General features: G+C 48.1%; 1 protein-coding gene across 1 annotated transcript in view; it reads right to left on the reverse strand.

Moving 5' to 3' along the window:
* LOC135378164 (uncharacterized) overlaps nt 1–19,661 on the reverse strand; it is a 115,841-nt gene that overhangs the window by 39,059 nt on the left and 57,121 nt on the right. Inside the window, exons 17-21 of the mRNA XM_064611082.1 lie at nt 18,547–18,709; nt 15,543–16,678; nt 14,654–14,789; nt 14,420–14,583; nt 13,842–13,965 (exon numbers count right to left, since the gene is read on the reverse strand). Of these exons, the coding sequence (XP_064467152.1) occupies nt 13,842–13,965; nt 14,420–14,583; nt 14,654–14,789; nt 15,543–16,678; nt 18,547–18,709 (1,723 nt within the window). The remainder of the gene's footprint in view (nt 1–13,841; nt 13,966–14,419; nt 14,584–14,653; nt 14,790–15,542; nt 16,679–18,546; nt 18,710–19,661) is intronic.

The raw sequence follows: 19,661 nt of genomic DNA on the forward strand, positions 1-19,661 counted from the left end.
CTGTCACTAAGCGGTGAAGATGAGCTCATCGGCGCCGATCGATTGAAGAACCGGGGACGTCAATGAACCTTTAGCTACTGACCCTTTGCCACAGCAACGTGGTTAGCCAGTGAAAGTAGTGGATGATCCGGAATCGATTGACAGGTAAGACTCATCCATAAAAGCGCACTGTTTTGCGTATATATGTTCCGCCTGATCGTGACACCATTCTAAATTGTACAAACATTGCAGGTGTGTGTGTGTGTAGCCATTGCTCGCCAATACCAGCATGTGTTGTGCGCACAATCCGGAACCTGTTTCGATCCGTCACGTACACATGGCGTTGTAAGGTTTGTTTTTGTTGCGCAGCTTTTTATTTGCATATAAAAATGTGTGTTTCATGGTACGTTATGCAAAATTTCAGATTTGGGCATTTCGTCATATGTATCAGAACTTCGATAGACTGCTGAGGAAAGGTGCTCTCTCTATCCATTCCCGCAAGCGGCAGGAGGTTGTCAACGTGATAAGTGAAGGCTTTCCATGCATGTCATTACACCTGGAGCAAATGTCAAAATCAAGGATAACCTGATCTACGTCAACGTCTTCAATTACCCCTGGCCTATGAAAAAAAAGCCCTTTTCAGGACCATCCAACATATCTGCATCAAAGACCATGCTTCTGCATCGAATAAGCCCTTATCATCATTGATGATTATAATATTTCATATCAAAAATACCTAGACGTGCATTACGAATGTGCAAGATGGAACAGCCGTATTTTTGCTCATGCTACACCGGTGTGTTCATAATCCCATACTGGCTCAGATTTTGATTGTGTCAGGGGTTGCACACTAAGATGTCCAGCACGTTGAATATAAAAGATTTGGAAATGTTTGAAAACTTTCAAAAATACCTAGACGTCCATCACAAATTTGTAAGATGGAACAGCGGTTTGCAACATGTTTACATGTCGTCTGGCTTATTGTTGCTCATGCTACACCGGTGTGTTCATGAGCCCATACTGGCTCACATTTTGATTGTGTCAGGGGTTGCACACTAAGATGTCCAGCACGTTGAATATAAAAGATTTGGAAATGTTTAAAAACTTTCAAAAATATCAAAAATACCTAGACGCCCATGACAAATTTGTAAGATGGAACAGCGGTTTGCAACATGTTTACGTGTCGTCTGGCTTATTTTTGCTCATGTTACACCGGTGTGTTCACGAGCCCATACTGACTCAGATTTTGATTGTGTCAGGGGTTGCACACTAAGATGTCCAGCACGTTGAATATAAAAGATGTGGAAATGTTTAAAAACTTTCAAAAATATCAAAAATACCTAGACGTCCATGACAAATTTGTAAGATGGAACAGCGGTTTGCAACATGCTTACATGTCGTCTGGCTTATTGTTGCTCATGTTACACCGGTGTGTTCATGAGCCCATACTGGCTCAGATTTTGATTATGTCAGGGGTTGCACACTAAGATGTCCAGCACATTGAATATAAAAGATGTGGAAATGTTTAAAAACTTTGAAAAATATCAAAAATACCTAGACATCCATGACAAATTTGTAAGATGGAACAGCGGTTTGCAACATGTTTACATGTCGTCTGGCTTTTTGTTGCTCATGTTACACCGGTGTGTTCACGAGCCCATACTGACTCAGATTTTGATTGTGTCAGGGGTTGCACACTAAGGTGTCCAGCACGTTGAATATAAAAGATTTGGAAATGTTTAAAAACTTTCAAAAATATCAAAAATACCTAGACGTCCATGACAGATTTGTAAGATGGAACAGCGGTTTGCAACATGTTTACATGTCGTCTGGCTTATTGTTGCTCATGCTGCACCGGTGTGTTCATGAGCCCATACTGGCTCACATTTTGATTCGCTATCAGGGGTTGCAGACTAACATGTCCAGCACGTTGAATATAAAGGTTGCGGAAGTTGAGTGTTTATGCAGTCATCTTTTACTGTCCCTTATTGTAATGTACGTCCACAGCACTGACCAATTGTGTTAAAATTGGGTTGTTGGTATCGGGTAGTCATAATGATGTTCAAGCAGCAAGCTCTGAGCAACCTGTCGTCCTGTCCTGTCAACAAAGTTGTCTTGTCTTTTGCTGCTTGAACATCATATAACCACAACACTGATTTGTGGATTATAACTTACATATTTATATTATGCAATACTTTTCTAACATCAGCAATGTGCAGGGAAAAATTAAATAGAGCTGCGAAGCCTGCGAATTGGAGTTGTTATATTTGTGACCCATTAATAGGTGTTGATTCTGGCACAGGAAGGAGTGCCACTTTCATCAGTTAGTGTCAGCTACTGAAGGGGTACAAGACAACATTATTGAGCATAGTTTGGCGATATACTGCTCCGGTAGGGATAATACCTTAGAGAGGCTATATGCAAAACAAACTGATGTAGCTGCTGGATCAAGCACTTCCTTCTCGCAATACTACCGAGGTACGCGGGACTGCCGTTTCGTGCGGTGCCGACAATTTCTGTACACATCACTTTTGGCTATTATCAACGAAGTAATACCTACTGTATAAGGAAGCAGGAGACGTCCGTAAGGATCGGTGGCAAACCTTTTAATGACAGTAATGGCGGAAGAGAAGATCGAGGGCGGAAGCTCACGAGCTCCCGTATCCCTGCAATCCTGTCGTCTTCCTTAACACTCCCCGGCGCGGAAGTACAAGTCAGTCAGCTTCCAATTTGTAGAGAAGTTGTACTGGCCGGCTTACGGTTTTCCCTCCTGGCAAGTTGATTCTACAGGATCTAACCCTTCCATCTGGGCTCTGTGTTAGGTGACTCACACGTCCTAGAGGCCACGATGTTCGCGGCCTTGACTCTGCAGCAATGAGTACTAGGTCCCCGACGGCGACGCTGTGTGATGGTACGGGCTTGCAGACGTTGGCCGATCTCAGGAGGAGGATGTACGTTTTAACCCACTTCTTCCAGCATTGATGAGTCAATTCTTCCCGATACATCCACCGTCGTCTCAACTGTTGCGCTGTAGATGTTGTTCCTGCTTCGGGTTCGCGACACGGAAGCGCGGTGAGCCTTTGCCCAATCAGAAAGTGTGACGGCGTGACGGCAGAAAGGTCGTCTGGATCTTCGGACAGATACGTCAGAGGCCGAGAATTCATCACCGCCTCCACCACTGTGAGAACGGTAGAGAGTTCTTCGTAGCGGAGGGCGCTTCGACCCAGGACTGTACGCAGGCAGGTTTTGGTACTGCGAATCAGGCGTTCCCAAAACCCGCCCCACCATGCTCCTCGCTCCACTATGAATTTCCAGGTGATCCGTCGTGCAGTCAAGAATACGTTTGCCTGAGCGTTTTGTGACAACCAGGCAGGGGTGAGTTCGCGACTGGCTCGCTTGAATGTCCGAAAATGGTCTGAATATATAGTGGCGGGTACGCCCCGTCTTGATACGAACCTTCTAAGAGCCATTAGGAAATCCTCGGTAGACATAGATTTCGTCAGCTCTAGGTGAACAGCCCTAGTGACGGCACAGGTAAAAATCAGGATGTAGCACTTTCTTCCGCCGCCTTTTGAACACTTGTAGTACAGTGGACCCGCAAAATCGGTGCCTGTCACTTCAAATGGTGCGGACTGTGACAAGCGGTCTCGTGGTAGCGGAGCGGTAACTTCTGTGCACGCCTGAACCTTTGCTCGTCGGCAAGTGCGACATCCATTTAGGATCCTCTTCACAGCCTGACGACCACGGAGAACCCAGTACTCTTCCCGAAGCGCGGCGAGTGTCTCCTGAACTCCAGCATGCAGAAGCCTGACATGAGCCCGGAAAACTAAAAGAGCGGTGAACGGGTGGTCAGCGGGAATGACGATGGGATGCCTCTGGGTTTCTTCAAAATCGCTGTACTGAAGGCGGCCCGTCAAACGGAGAACGCCATCGTCATCATGGAAGACAGACACATTTTGTAAGGACTTGTGCACCGCGGTATGAGAACCGAAATTTTGACGCTGTGCCGCTGTGACCCAGTATGTTTCCGCTGCAACTACCTCGGCGGCCGTCAAAGGTCCCCTCCTTTCGGCTGTGGTATGCCTACAGTTGTGCAGGAATCTTGACACCCAAGCGGTAACTCTCAGCAGCCGGTGGAGCGAACTGTATTTGGCAACATCCATTAGGGTAGTAGTAGCCAAGATGGGTACGCAGCACGCCGTCTGGGCCTTTGTTTCGTTTCGTACCTCGACGCAGGGTTCATCCGGAGTACGCCATGCTGGAGGCCAAGACTTTTGATCCATAAGCCACGAGGGCCCCTGCCACCATACACTGTTGCTCAGCAATTGGAGGCATGAAGTGCCTCTCGTGAGAAGATCCGCGGGATTTTCTTTTCCGGGGCAGTGGCGCCACTGACTAGGATCCGTACCAGCCCGTATCTCCGACACCCGGTTCTGTACAAAAGGTTTCCAGTCGTTCGTCGATCCGTAAATTCAGTAGAGTGTTATCTCAGAGACCGTCCATAACACAGTGGGTACGGTGGACAGAGATAACGTCGTCTGTAAGAATCTCATAAGCCTGGTCGCGATGACGGCACCCATTAACTCGAGTCTCGGTAAGGAGACCGTTTTGACCGGGGCCACCCGAGACTTTGCCAAAAGAAGATCCGCACTGTAATGACCGCCCCTGTCGAGCGTCACCAGGTATGCGGCCGCACCGTATGCTCGCGGACTCGCGTCGCAAAACATATGCAGCGCGATGCTGCCCTCCGACATCTTCCCGCCGAGCCGCCGTGGTAAAGAGACGCGAGACAATAAAGGCACCTGCTGGCACCAAGACGACCACACTCCCATCAGGTCTTCTGGTAGTTCTTCGTCCCAACTCATCTTGGAGAGCCAAATTCGTTGTAGCAAAATCTTGGCTGTCAACACGAAAGGCGCCACGTAGCCCAAGGGATCATAAATGCGAGCCACTGCTTGCAGTACATACCGTTTGGTATTCGACCGTTGCTCTAGGAACTCCGATATTGACTTCAACGGATACCGAATTTCATCTGTCTCGATATCCCAAACAATTCCTAGGACCTTCCTTAGTGGCGACGTGGTCGAACTTCCTGTCCCATCGGCGTCGAAGGTAGCCCGGAGATGAGCATCATTGCTCGTCCACTTAACCAGTTTCATGCCCGCGTCGCGGAAGATTTGCCGCGACTCGTGGTAAACAGTAAGTGCCTCTTCCGGCGATGGCATACCAACAACGAGGTCGTCCACATATAAATGGCTGGAAAGTAAGGACGCCGTGCGTGGGTATGTCTCTTCTGCTGCTCTCAGGTGGTGGCGTATAGTGGCAGCGAGAAGAAAGGGACTGGACTTGGCTCCAAAAGGCACTCGTGTCATGCGCCAAATTTCTACTGGGGGCAGCGGTTCGCCTGCCCGTGGCGTCGTGGCATACCACAGAAAACGCAAACAATCTCGGTCAACACTGTCCAGCACGATCTGTAAAAACGCCTTCTCTATATCCGCTGTGAGAGCCACGTGATAAGATCGAAACCGCAACAGCAATTGCAGCACGTCAGGGTTAAGGTTAGGGCCGGCGTGAAGAGCTTCGTTGAGAGAGAGAGAACCTTGAGCCTTCGACGAGGCATCAAACACAATTCGAACCTTTGTTGTCTCGCGGTCCCTTCGGATGACTGCGTGGTGCGGCATATAATAGAGAGGCCCGGCCACCAACTCCGGTTGTAGGACCCGTTCAGCGTGTTGAAGACGCAAATACTGACGTATGGTGGAATCGTATTCTTCCAGCAACGTTTGGTCTCTCCGTAATCGTTTGATGGTACTATCCAGCCTCTGGACCGCCAGCTTCTTGTTGTCACCCAATGCTTCAGGCGCTTCCGACTTCCAAGGCAAGCGCACGGTGTAACGACCGTTTAACAACTGCGCTGTGGACCAGAACTTGCGCAGGACAGTGTCACCGTCGGAGTCGGACTGATGGCGATCAATTATGCCCAAATGCTCTAACTCCCAAAAGGCGGAGAGTTGCTGGTCGATGACGTTGGTATCTTCCTGGTGCACCTCAACATGGAGAACATGAACCGACGGGATGTGACAGTGGCCACCGCTGGCATTCCTGCCTGAGCCTTGAATCGTCCAACTGCCACCAGGTAATCTGACAAACGGGCGGTTGCTCCAGTCACAACTCCCCAATAAAAGTCCGCTCCAATCAATAATGAAATATCGGTGGGAGATGAGGGCTCGTCAGCAAGCTGTAGACCCATATTCTTGACGTGTTGCGCTGAGTGCGAATCGAGAACAGGCAATCCATCGGAGCAGATGTCGGGGTATTCAACCGCCTCGATTGCCATACATGATGCCGAAAATTGGCTGCGCAAGACAACCCGCACGCATCGATACTTCGTGCAGCTTGACGCCGTGTTTCCAAGGGCCCCAACATGCAAATCTTCGGATCGAAGCAGTGTACATCCGAGCTTCGTCGACATATCCTGTCGAATAAAACTGCGTTGGCTGCTGCCATCCAGAAGTATGCGTGCGAGACTTCTCCGGCCATCAGTTCCTTCAATCCACACCTTGGCTGTTTGCAGAAGGACTGCCGCGCCTGGCAAAACGGCAGAGGATGAAGAAAGAGACGTCACAACAGTTCCCGTAAACGCATGCACCGTCGACGAGTCTTGTGCTGTAGACTGAGACGACTGCGGGGACTGCTCAGTGCTGGATGAGTTGACTCCGAGGCACAGCTGAGTAAGATTACGTCTATGGCAGCGATCACACTGCAAGACCCGCCTTACCCTGCAATCCTTCGATATGTGCGACCGTCGTCCGCAAAGGAAACACCTGCCCTCCCGGCGCAGGATCAGTCGTACTTCCTCAGGGCTCAAACCAGCAGTGCATCCCTCCAATCGATGCTGTCCGGACTTGCAAAGCACACACGTAGGAGTGCTTGGGGCAGCTATTGCAGGTACTGGATCTGAGACAGACGACGCGGTTGCTGTCAGCGAAGATGCAGAGGCTGGGGTCGGCTCCCTGCGCTTGGGAACGTCATCTCCCTCCCTTCGGGCTCGTTCGCGACATTCAATCTCATTCTCCAGGAAATCTAGTAGGGATGATAAAGAGTCGCCGTTGGTGTCCTTGCCTTTGTCCTTGGTTCGGTAGAAGTCCATTTCGAGGTCTCTAGGAATCTTCTTCAAGATGACCTGCCGAAGCGGAATTGCGTATTGTGCTGTCGTAACATTTAGGCTCTCTAGGTTTCTGATGCGCACTGTAACAGTCTCGTGGAGCTCACGCAACCCCTTTACGTCGGTGCTGGACCGAACAGTCCTGAGCTCGAAAAGGCGCCCCATGTTTTCGGTCACAAGGTCGTCCTTCCCAAATCGCTTCTGAAGTATGTCCACGGCAGTCGTGTAGTTCTCATCGCTAATTGAGAGACCTTCAATGGCACGGGCTGCTGGCCCAGAAACGAGAGAAACCAGGTACTTCAGCTTGTTGACATCAGTGAGACGTTCGTTTTCATGAATACTCGCACGGAACTGGTCCCAGAACCCCTGCCATTTAGATAGGTCGCCGCTAAAGGTGTCGATCCGCAGCTTCGGTAGAGTGACTCCGGTAGCCGGACTCCGATCTCCTGAGGAGGATCGTCGAGGTCCCGTAGCAACGCCGTCACTTGCGGGAGCCAAAGATCGGGATGCGGTCGTGGAGTCTAGCGCGGAACACACTTGGAACTTGATCGCAGAGACTGACTCGAGGTATTGATCGCAGGAATTACACTCGCTCTCTATCAATTCCTCCGGTATGAGACCCTGAACCTCTCGGTCCTTTTCTTTCAAGGTAGCCCACTTCGTTTCCAGAACCGTCAAGGTTTGCTTCAGTTGCTCTCTGGGAAGAGGGGTCGTAGTCAAAAGCGTCTTCAGATCGTTCACCGTTCGGGTTATTGACGACCTGGCCTGACTTCGAAATTTCCTTATGCGATCAAGATCCTCCATTTCCTTACCAGCGATGAGAGTCGGTGCGCCCTTATAGCCTCCTCAATGCTTCCTAGTCGTAAGCTGACCCAGCGAGTCCCGGGTTTCGGCACCAGTGTATAAGGAAGCAGGAGACGTCCGTAAGGATCGGTGGCAAACCTTTTAATGACAGTAATGGCGGAAGAGAAGATCGAGGGCGGAAGCTCACGAGCTCCCGTATCCCTGCAATCATGTCGTCTTCCTTAACACCTACATTTCAATACTGCACGTATCCAGTTCTTTGGACACCGTTGCCGCTAACAGTTGACTGCGTGACAGTCGACATCTTTTAGTTTGAGCTGCGTCAGGCGCCGTCCCTTACATATCGTGCTCGCAGAACGTCTCTCACCTCATATGCATCGTGAACGAAACGTGCGGAGTACACGCACGCGTGTGACAATCAGACCTTTTGTTGAAGATGCTTCGAGTATGTGAGTCCCAACAGGTGCTTTTCTATATCCACTTTCGTCACATTGTCGTCGACAAAAGAGTTGTTATACACCCGGGCTACGTTTCCACCACTTCCATACTTAATATTCTTTTTCGCAGGTAAGACGAACTAGAAGTGCTCAAAATACCGAACGATACGAGACAAGTTAGTAAATAACCGTCAACTGCCTTTATTAGGTGGAGTCATCCACGTAAACTCCCGCGCTCGAAATGAAGATGCGAGACGTATTGACATTGTTGTTCGGCCACATTTTACAATACGCGTCTTTCGTTTGACCAGACCACATGCAGCAAATTTATTGCCGTCGCCGTGATCCTCGAGCACCTTTTGGAAGTCGTCTGCTCTCACCGCTGCAAAAAGGCGCGAGAGCAGACGATTTGTTCATCCAATAAGCGGTCTGCCATCGTAGCGGATATCGCTGTTGCCAACAGAAATCGCAATGTGCTGGCGCTGTTCTTATCAACTTAATTCGTTTATTTAATAACCGTGACGATTCTGGACGAGCGAATTCACAGTATTACGTTTTCAGCAATGAGGAATCGAATGGTACGCTTTGTGGATGGGCCAGGGTGTACGAGACCGTCCCTGGTTAGGGAATGTTAGCCATCCTGGGGGAGGCTTGCTATCCCAAAAACTACAACTTCAACAAAACTTCTTCAGGGGTGAACAAACTGGGCAGGAGCAGCTTCTTTTATACTGTAGGAGGCGAAATCGGGAACACTTGGGGGCGTTGATTGTGGATGATGTGTCGCAGGCCGTTGACGTAAGCCGTATAGGTAATGTCTAGGACCCGGCATTTTAGGCATTTGCCTATAAATGCCTATAAACGCCTAAATGCGGCGTTATGGGGGTTGCCTACCTTTTTATCGACTATTGAATTGCAGCCTTCTTTAACATTTTTAGATGCCATAGGAGCCTTTTGTAGATGTGCAAGCGCGCCTTTCAGTCTCACGCTGAGTGAACTGCATTTTGCTTTTCGTTTCTGCGTGTTTGCGCCTTTTGTTCCGGTTCTTTTTTATTTATTTGTTTTTTCAGTTTGATTGTCTTTAGTACCTTGGTTTGCTAGAAGAGGTTCATGTATATTTGATCAAAATATTTGCCATTTCTTGGCCTCTGGAGATCTTCAAGGGTGGATAACTAAAAGTAGTGTTCAGTATTGTGTGGTTCTATAGGCCGCCTCAGCATTAGTGTACAAGGAGTCAAAACTTCTATGGTACCGTGGCCTTTTTTCCTGGTTGGAGCATTCTGAAGCACCAACAAAGCCAAAGAGTGCACCAGATTAGCGTGCCTATTTTTGTACTTTATTGCCTATTTTGTTGTTTTTGAGGGCCTAATTGCCTGCCTATTTCCGCCATTTTTAGTGCCTAAACTTCCGGGCCCTAGTAATGTCCCAATGGATCGGTTGATGTTTCCCGGGGTTAGCTGAATATGCCAGGATTCCAAGAAGAGTCTCCTTGTCAGATTAGTCTCTAGGTCAATGATATTGGCGTTATCAAAGTCGATCACATGGTCGCTGGCGTCGCAATGTTCGGCCAGGCGCTCCGTTCTACATCGGATTTACGTACGTCGTTCTTGTGTTGAAGCAGTCGCTCTTGAAAGTTCTTTGTTTCGCCAATGTAAGCGGCATCGCACATCGAGCAAGAGATTTTGTACACAGCTCCTTGGGCTTTTGTTCTGGGAAGTCGGTCCTCCGGGCGTGGGATGCGGTGGCCGATAGTAGATACGGGTTTGTGGGCGACGTGAATTCCCTCTTTCCTCAGTACACGTGCCAAGGCTTCACTAACCCCCTTTACGTAGGGAACGGCAATGCGCTTGTTAGGGACGACAGAGTTGACCGTCCCAGGCGGGCGGTGACGGATGTCGCAATACTGACGGCGGGCGACCTTGCGTATGAAGCTCTTTGCCATTAAGAGATTCGCCATGAAGCCATTCTTTTCCAAGTCTTTCCGTATTGCTGCTTCCTCCTGCCTCCTGTCCGCCTCGGATGAACAAACTCTGCGCGCTCTAGACAGAAGCGATGGTACGACCGCCGTCTTATGGCTTATGGCTGGTCTTATCATCGGGTGGTGGGAATCAAATTGTAGGTACCGTCCGCTGTGCGTCGGCTTTCGGTACACAGTGAACTTGAGGTGCGTTCCTTGTCTCTTCACAAGGACATCGAGGAATGGCAAACTGCTGTCTTTCTCGTGCTCCAGGGTGAACTGTATCGATGGCTCGATGCCGTTGAGGCGCGACAAGAACCTATCGACGTCCGTTTTCTTTAGGATGGCGAAGCAGTCGTCCATACTTTCGGTTTTATGTCCGATGATTGTAAAGTTCTCTCTTCTATGGACTCCATTGTGAGGTTTGCAGCTGTTACGGATATCGAGGCACCCATGGCTGTACCGGAGCTCTGCTTGTAGAAGTTTCCTTTGAATGTAAAGTAAGTGGCACAGAGACAAAACTCAAGGAGGCGGCACAGTTCGTCGATGTTGAGGCTAGTCCTTGTGTTCAAATCGGGGTCTTTTTGGAGGGCGGTTCTTGTGGCAGTCACAGCAAGCGGTACGGGCACGTTCGTAAAGAGCGACACCGCATCGAAAGAAACCAAACACTCCTCGGAGCTGACAGATATGGATGAGGCACGTTCCACGAAATCACTGGAGTTGCGTACAAAGGTTTCCGTCCTGCCGGTTAGGGGGGACACCTTGTGCAAGTAGTTGGCCAGTGCTCGGAGCGGCGATGTTCTGAAATCCACAATGGGTCGGAGGGGTATGCCGGGTTTGTGGATTTTGGGTAGACCGTAGAAAGTGGCTGCTCCTGCCCAGTTTGTTCACCCCTGAAGAAGGAGCCAAGTCGGCTCCGAAACGTCGGGAAACCCGTTTTGTGGATTTTTGGTTGGTGTTACCTGTTCGTCTATTTAGCCTCCCAACCAGACACACCTGTGTCAAACATGTTCACATCACAGTATATGTGCAGTGATGAGCGCAATTCGTTGTTCCGCATCTTATTGTTTGTAGAGCATGCTCAGGAATTCACTGGAAAACAACGCGACGTCCCCTCTGCATTGAACGTTTGTGCTCCACGCATCTAGGACTGCGGCCAAGGTATGGCCATGGACGTAATGCTGATGCGTTGAAAGGCATGAAATAGCTTCTCACTTGAGGGATTCACCTCACAGTGGTGTGCTTGCATTTCTCGTCTGCTGTATTTCTCATGGCGTCTCGTGCGTATTTACACATGATAATATGCATAGCTGTAAATATCCAATTGCTTGCAATATTTGTGAAGGGGTGCACTGCAGCACAATATTGCTAACATCAGCTAGTGGTTTGTATTGGCACGGATTAGGCTGGTGACGGTAGCGGGTGAAGAATGCTTCCCGACACAGTCATGGGCTCCTAGCGTATAACCATATGCGTTACACCACTGCTGAATTCCATCCAAATCCAACGCTTCATGCAGACAACGATGAGATGGATTAGAGAAATTTACCCAATACACGCTTCAAAGGGACGATCTCATCCGAAAATCCATCTATGAAACCGATACCACTTTGTTCGGCATCGGCCAACAGTCTACCCAGCTTCTTTTTTTTTCGTCCGAAAAGTGCTTACATTAGCTAAACAAATTTTAAAGATCAGCGGCGCCTCCGCGGCTGCAGAAGCTCTGGCGGCGTGACGTGACTCCGTAAGCGGAGGAGGAAAAGCGCCGCCCGCACGGTCGGATACAGAATGACGTTTTCTCGTTTTTCCAAAGAAGGAATTCCGGCATACTCTCAACGCCCTTGTCGTGTACACCGTCGAATAATTGTGAAACTACACCAGTATTTGGCGTGAGAGTTTCGATACCATGATGAGTGGTACGCGAAGAATTAAAGGACACTGGAAATCGACTGGAACGGATGCGACCGTCCCTGTAAAGTTTGCATGTTACGCATGTTGCTGCGCATGTTGATGTTGCACATAAACCTCAACGTTCGCATTAAGGGAACAGCCTCAGGACGACAGCCGCCGATATTCCGGACAGAGACTGTTCCCATTCATACTTCGCCGCCGGCTCGCTACATTTCCTACCTTTTGAGTATCAACGTTCACATGTTCTGTCCCTCTAACTACCTTGTGCGCAGAGATAGACAAATGGCATGCTTCTGATGACAGAATGGCATAGATGCAGGAGAGCCGGTGGATGAACAATGGGCGGAAGAGAGAAGGCAACACTTCGTGGTATGATCTCGTGCTGTATCTTCTGTCTTCCACCCTTTGCTCAGGGCAACTTCAAAATGGAATACTTTTGAACTACGCTTCTTAGAACCGCGTATATTTTCGTGTACTATACGGGTGCACGCCGAAATAAATCCTTAAAAATAAAGTATTAAAAATAAAGTATTAAAAATAAAGCATTAAAAATTCCACGTTTAAAAATACATCCGTGAAAATCCACCTTCCGAAATCAATCACTAAAAATCCACGCCCTTAAAATAACCACTGCAAAAATAAATCGTAGTTAGGCTTAAGGAGGCAATAAGCCGTACACCGTACGTTAGCCGTATGAGCCGTATACGTACGTTATTTTCAATGCAACGCACCTTCGAATGTATTTATGAATATTTATGCCATTATTAATGATGCGTCTTCTAATAAGAGCCGGAAAAATTGAATCGTCCAGCTCAAAAGTGCAGAAGACGACGCGAGTATGAGTACAGGAAAAACAAGGGCCCCATCTCGAAATTCACGGTCTCGAAACAAAGAAAATACGATATCACTAATTGACCATTCAGCTTCACTGTGAAAGCCGATTTAGCGAATGGACTGCCGGACATAAATGTTTCATGGTCCCTCCATTGTATATAAGCTGTGTAAAATGCAGTCGCGCGGGAAAATGCCAACAGCGAATTTAGACTAACCTGACAGAAAATGCAAACACCGAACTTGGACTAACTTGGACTAACTTGATAATAAGCTAACCAATATGCTGTTCCGACGTGTCGCCCTTCTAAGTTTAACGGCCGCTAAACTAGGATTCGCTAAAACGACGTTCACAATCACAGACATCGAAAACTCGTGAAGCTGAACGGCTAACTTCTGACATCGGATTTTTAAACGAGACCGTGAATTTCGATATCGTGAATTTCGATATCGGGAAGTTCGCAACCGGGAAGTTCGCAACCGGGAATATTGAGGCCCTCCGAAGTATGACAAGTCGTACTATTTTTCGAGGCGGACGTATGGAGCTTAGGCCGTCTACCAATCGGAAAGGATTTATTTTGAAGACTTGATTTCGTGAAGTATATTCCTACGAGGTAATTTTACCACCGTGGATACTGACACAATCTATTTTTGAAAAGTTATTTCGGAAAGTTATTTCGGAAAGTGGATTTTTACACGATTTATTTTCAATATTGTACTTTTAAATTATTGATTTCGGCGTCATGCCTGTTATACTTACGGACATATTGCGGGGTCCTTGTCACCCAGCATTCTCCCTTCGACATCCGCATAGAATGCCACAGCGCAGTAGGAGTAAGTTCTAGCAAGTACGGTTGAGTTGCAGTTTCCTGTATGAGGTTCCTCTGAAAAAACACAGTTCACACACACGTGTACGTATACCAATCACTGCGTGGCAAATTCTACAAACTGCGCAGCAATTAGAAAGGGCCCATTTGGTTACTTTCATACGTAACACACGAAGCACAACCATGCACACATTACCTGGTGGCTCCTGGCACAGATAGGTCTAGGCAGGGGCGGACTGATCATAGACCTCAACAGGAAAGGCCCCAGTGGGCCGCCAGGGTCTGACACGCGTGTGCCACCCGGCACGGTTCATACCCCCCGGAAAGCGCATTGTGAAACATCCCCCGCGGGTAGGTCCGAGATTTTATTCGGCTTAAGATGTTCCGTCCCAGTCCACCCGTGTCCAAACGAGTGCCACGATAGCAGAACCCGCTCACGTCAAATTCCAGAAAAAACTTCACAAACAGTTCACGTCACTGATGTATTGCTGAACAAAGGTGGTACACCAACCTGTAAAAGCCTGTTTCATCATGCGAGTTTTATCTTTGCAGTCAACATCAAATGCCCTGGCAAGTAGTGCAGTTATGATGGACATGTTGTGCTGCTCGTCCAAAACAAAACACCTGTGCTTTACTTGGGCCCTCGTGAGGCATGTCTCAAACTCCTGTATAGCTCTGCGACAAACGCGACAGTTAGCAATCCACCAACACGAGAAAGCTTACAACGAATAGCCGAGGTACTTACAAACATGCAGTGCCCTTGGCAGATTTCATGGCACTTCGCGAAAGCCTTGCAGTGAGGTTGTAAAGGGAAGATACCTCATCCATGATTCCTCTATCACACTTCTTAAGGTCGATCTTGTAGCGGTGTACATCGCAGTCTAAAACATTTAGAGTATTCTTCAGTTTGTCTTGCAACAGAAGCATTATTTCACCGGCCCATTGAACTCACGGCCGGAATGGAAAAGTTCAGGGAACCGATGTACAGGGTGTGTGCAGATAAACCTAACGGGCATTTCCGCATTTAATTTGTTGTCTACTTAACACACGAACTTCCGGTGCCGGACGATGGCGCATTTATGCGTGCGAAATGTACAGAAAAATTATGGAAGCCATATTCAGCTTAAGAAATAAACAAATGGACGAAAACGTCGGCTTCTGTGCATTTGAATAGGGCGGTCATGGCGATGCATTGTAGTGCATGGTACCTGCCACCTGCCTGGTACCTACCATGTACCTGCACATAACTCTCACGAGAGTTATGCGTAGGTACCGCTAGGGGCACTATCGATGAGCATCCATGTGGGACACAGTTTCGATTTCTGCACCGATAGCTCCCCTAGCGGTACCTGAACACAACTCTCCTACTGCCCGCCATGTTGCCTTATTCAAGTGCACGGAATCCGACGTTTTCGTCACTCTGTTTAATTTTAAGTTGAGTATGGCTTGTACATTTCGCACGCATGCATGCACCATCCTGCGCCACCGGGAGCTAAGTAGACAACAATCTAAGTGCGCAAATTCCGGCTAGGTTTAGATGCACACACACTGTATGTATGACATCTCTGTATCAATTGCAAGAGCGAACACTTCTGAACGGCCTGTCCCATGTATCCATACACAGTTAGACTCACCGCTTTCTTTAGGTTTCTTGGCAGCTTTGCCCACTTCAGTGTAGCGATCTTCTTCATCGAGCTGCTTATAAAGACTTCGCTCCAATATCCTCTTTTGTTTAGTCCTCGCCAATTTCCCTTTGAAGAAGGGGTCGTCCTCTTCATCATCTTCATCTGCAGTTGCGACCATACGTTTCTTTTCTCCGTCCTTTTCTTCAGAATTGTCCTCTTCTTTACTTTGCCCGGAATCTTGCACATCGCCGTCATCGTCATCCTCTGGCACTTTGACACCAGTTTTCTCACCTTTCACTTCTGGAGCATCCATAATCCTTCTTTTCGAAGGAGTTTCTACTTCCTCCTCTTCAAAGCCTTCGTCGAAAAAGTTTTCATCGTCTTCCCTTTGCTTCGTGAGTTTGTCCTTCTGATGCCCCTTACTGAACCCTTCTTCGAAGCCATAATCATACGACGGTGCCGAGGGCTTAGCTGGTCCATCCTCCAAGTTTGGATATGGTGCTGGTTTCTTGTGGGGTACCTCTTGACCATTCCAGTTCTTTCTTTTTTTGTTGAAGCTATTATCTCTGACAGAATCCCCTGCAGACTGGCGTTTCTTTGGTTTTTCATCTTCGTCCCTCGCATTTCCTTTTCGTATTCTGTTGCCTCCACCTCTCTTGGCATCAGGTTTGAAGTCGTAATATTCTTTGGCATCCTCATCTTCGTAGTCAACTTTGGGAGGTGGAATAGCTTGCGTTGCTAACCCTTTGGCGGCTTCGTTGTAATAATCATAATCTTCTCGTTTGCTTTTCGCGTTTGACCTTTCATTGGTCCCGGGGTTTTGAACGGCACCACGATTAGCATTTCGTCCTTGTGATTCTTGGCCATATGAAGGTGCCGCATAATCATAGGAATCGTCACTTCCGCGACGGTTGCCGTCCTCTTCGCGCTTACGGAAGTCATCATAGAAGTAATCTCCAGTATCTTGCATTTTTCCACCTGATCGACGGCTTACAAGCGCTGGGCCTCGCATTCGGCAATCAACGCCGTACTCCTCCTCCAGAAGTCGTTTGTAGGTCATCAGCTGGGCATTGAGTGACATATCCGACGTACAAGATGAGCCATGACTTGCGTTTTCGATACAGTTCTCAAAATCCTTGATGAACCTGCGTTGTCATGGACGTGTGAGTGAGGCAGTAAGGCTGTACGAAGGAACGCAAATATGGCAGCATCTGGTGATGGTGATGTGATACAGAAAAAATGGTATGGCGACATCTATTAAGACGTTGAGCATTCCAGACTCTGAAGACCACCGCAAAAGACCCACGCGCAGCACAGCCAGTTACTGTAGCAGGCGACATCAAGGGTTATACCGAAGCGTTCCGCCTATCACCACCCCATCCTGGATGCCACTCCGAGAATCTGGATCAAAGTGTACAGCGCTGTTTTGCAATTTTGAAAATGGTATTCATCTCGAGTACACATACTCGGAACGCCTGCAAAGATGCGTTTATTAATGCTTACACCATTCCAAAACAAAATCCAGATTTCCATGCAGTGTTGCTCCACCTGAAACAACCATTGTTGAATGAAATTTTGCATCTTGGCATAAGACGCCCAGATTGGTAGCGCGTGCTGTTGGTGATACTAGACATGTTAGACATGCCACTAGCGTTCGTGCGTGCGTGTGCGTGATACATAAGGTGCGGTGGCCCTGACATAGGGATGCTGGCTTAGTTAGCCCTGTCTCGCGTGTGTCGAAAATCGCATGGGATAACATTTGCATGGAATGTATTGCATCAAAATTACTATTGCACATTATGGTCATTGCGGCCCCCGGTTTACTATACCTGTAGCAGCATTGCTGAGCTTGTTGAGGATCATGAGCTTCAAAACTACTTTGAATAAACCAAACATTTCGTCGTACCTGGACCACTGGAGAGCTGAACTACATATAACTGAACTTGCAGTCATGAAGAGTAGTACGCGGAGATCGGCCCATTAGGCTGCGCAGGACTGTGGCTAAAAACAGGTATGACGTCAATCTTCATATAGACTACGGTGTAACAGGCAAGGAAGCGGTGGACACAGCAGCGCTCGTGCCGCCAACTCTTAATTCTGCCCGAAAAGTTCTTCAAAGCCATTGTTCTTACCGAATTACAGCCAAAACTCACGCGGCATAAGAAAAGCCCAGTTTTGCTTCAACCTAATCGGCTTTCACCCAGCAACTATGAACTGAATCGTGTCTTCATCGCCTTCAACTTAGCATGCCTGACGCACAACATGGGCAATGTGCTATCCACGAAATGTACTGTGTGTGCTGTCATAGTGTGTGCTGTGTGTGTGTGTGTCCCGTATTGTATTCCATTGCTAATGCTGTGACTACAGGTCTTAGCTGGACCAAATCCTTTGGTCCGACTTCACTAGAGTGAGACCTTTCACGAGCGCAAACTTTCAGAAAACTAGCTAGCCGAAGAATATGTACCGGTGCTGCACTTCTAACCAGGTAAGGATAGCACCTCTGACAGATAAACTACGTCATAGTCAAGCACATGTGCCAAACCTACACCCTCCCAACATTCACCCACCCTTAATTTTCAATTGCTTGCTTCTGGAATACAAATTCGATTGGTCATTTAGAAAGGGTAGTAGTGATAATGGTAGTAGGTGATAATGTGGTAATAGTGCAGTGTTGGACAAAAGTTTACGGCACACGTTCGTGCGCATTCCTTCCTCAGAGTGACACGCTAGCAACGAATGGTACCGTATGGACTAGGTTACGGTTACCTAAGCACATGTCTGTAAGTGCGTACGGTCTCATTCGCTGCTAGCGTAGGACTGACACTCTGAGGAAGGAATGCGCCGGAGCGGGTTCCGTAAACTTTTGTCCAGCATTGTACATTTCTTACGTATTACGCCTAGTTCCCCAAAGCGGATGGTGTATGCCCGTCTATTGTATTGTTACACCAGACATAGCTTTGACCAGCAGTCAGTACAGCGATCACAGGCGAGGTATCAAATATATTCCACATACGGGCAGACTTCCTCCTTGCTAGGGCGTCTTCGTGCCACCTTCTGGTCCATGAAGTTTTGGAAGCCGATGGCGCAGATGAGGGCTTTCTTCAACACACCGGATTCGTCACAGGTTTGTTGCCGTTGCATTGCTGTCTCTGCTTCCTTCACAGAGGGATACTTTGCTGCAAGTGTGTAAGAAATATTGTGAACATTTCCGCCTAGGTGGAAATATCGGTCAGCTGTCATGCCAAATGCGGTAGTCGAACTATGCATCTCATTACTTTCTCAGTACTCATGGCACTCAAATGAAAGGAACTTCATTGAGCACCCAGCACCAAATGAGTAACGGCACTTCCTTTTACGTACACAACACCTTTATCTGTCCCACGACATGAATTTCTAGGCGTAAAGGGGTATTGTTTGGAGCATCTACTACGTTTCTCAGTTTTTCTTGTTCCATTTCTCTATTTATGGACACGCAGTAGTTGCTTCACATTGTCTCTAATATTGTGCTGCTGGAAGCGCACCATAAATTACTCCAGTCCAAGTGCTTCTTTGCATTTCACAATGATGTGTACAGTTGGCATTATTCTACTCTACATTTACACGCTTCTTACACCAACGCACGGCAGTTGCCAGCCGTGATGGCCGGCATCACCACACAAAGGTATGTGACACTTTCCCATAGTGAAACCCGCAGCGAATCCATGTCTCTCATCTACGCAGTTTGGTACCCTTTGTGGCCCCCTACATATCCAGGACAGCATAAACATGCAATTTAGCGCAAGAACCCGAAAATGTACAAACAGTGGTGACCCTTAGGGTCCAGCTGTCATTGAATTGAAGAGTAAGCGACTAAATTGTGCACGGAACGTGAATCAATTGTCGACAAAACAACCGAGCTTCAAGGTGGGTGTGCTAGTAGTTTCAGTGAGCTTCTGCGTACCCCGGAAATACGAGAAAAGAAACAATCCCGAGAGTCTGTACGCTCCGTGTCGTGGCACAGTAACAACTCGCATTAGCTTCTTTTGGTAGTGTGGTAAGGTGGGGCAAGATGAGACACGGGGCAGGACGCGACATTTTTTGCTCGACCACGCCTGTTTCAGAGACGCGTTGCTCCATGCGCATGCAACT

The sequence above is a fragment of the Ornithodoros turicata genome, chromosome 1 (genome assembly GCF_037126465.1).
Source record: "Ornithodoros turicata isolate Travis chromosome 1, ASM3712646v1, whole genome shotgun sequence".
NCBI lineage: Eukaryota > Metazoa > Arthropoda > Arachnida > Ixodida > Argasidae > Ornithodoros > Ornithodoros turicata.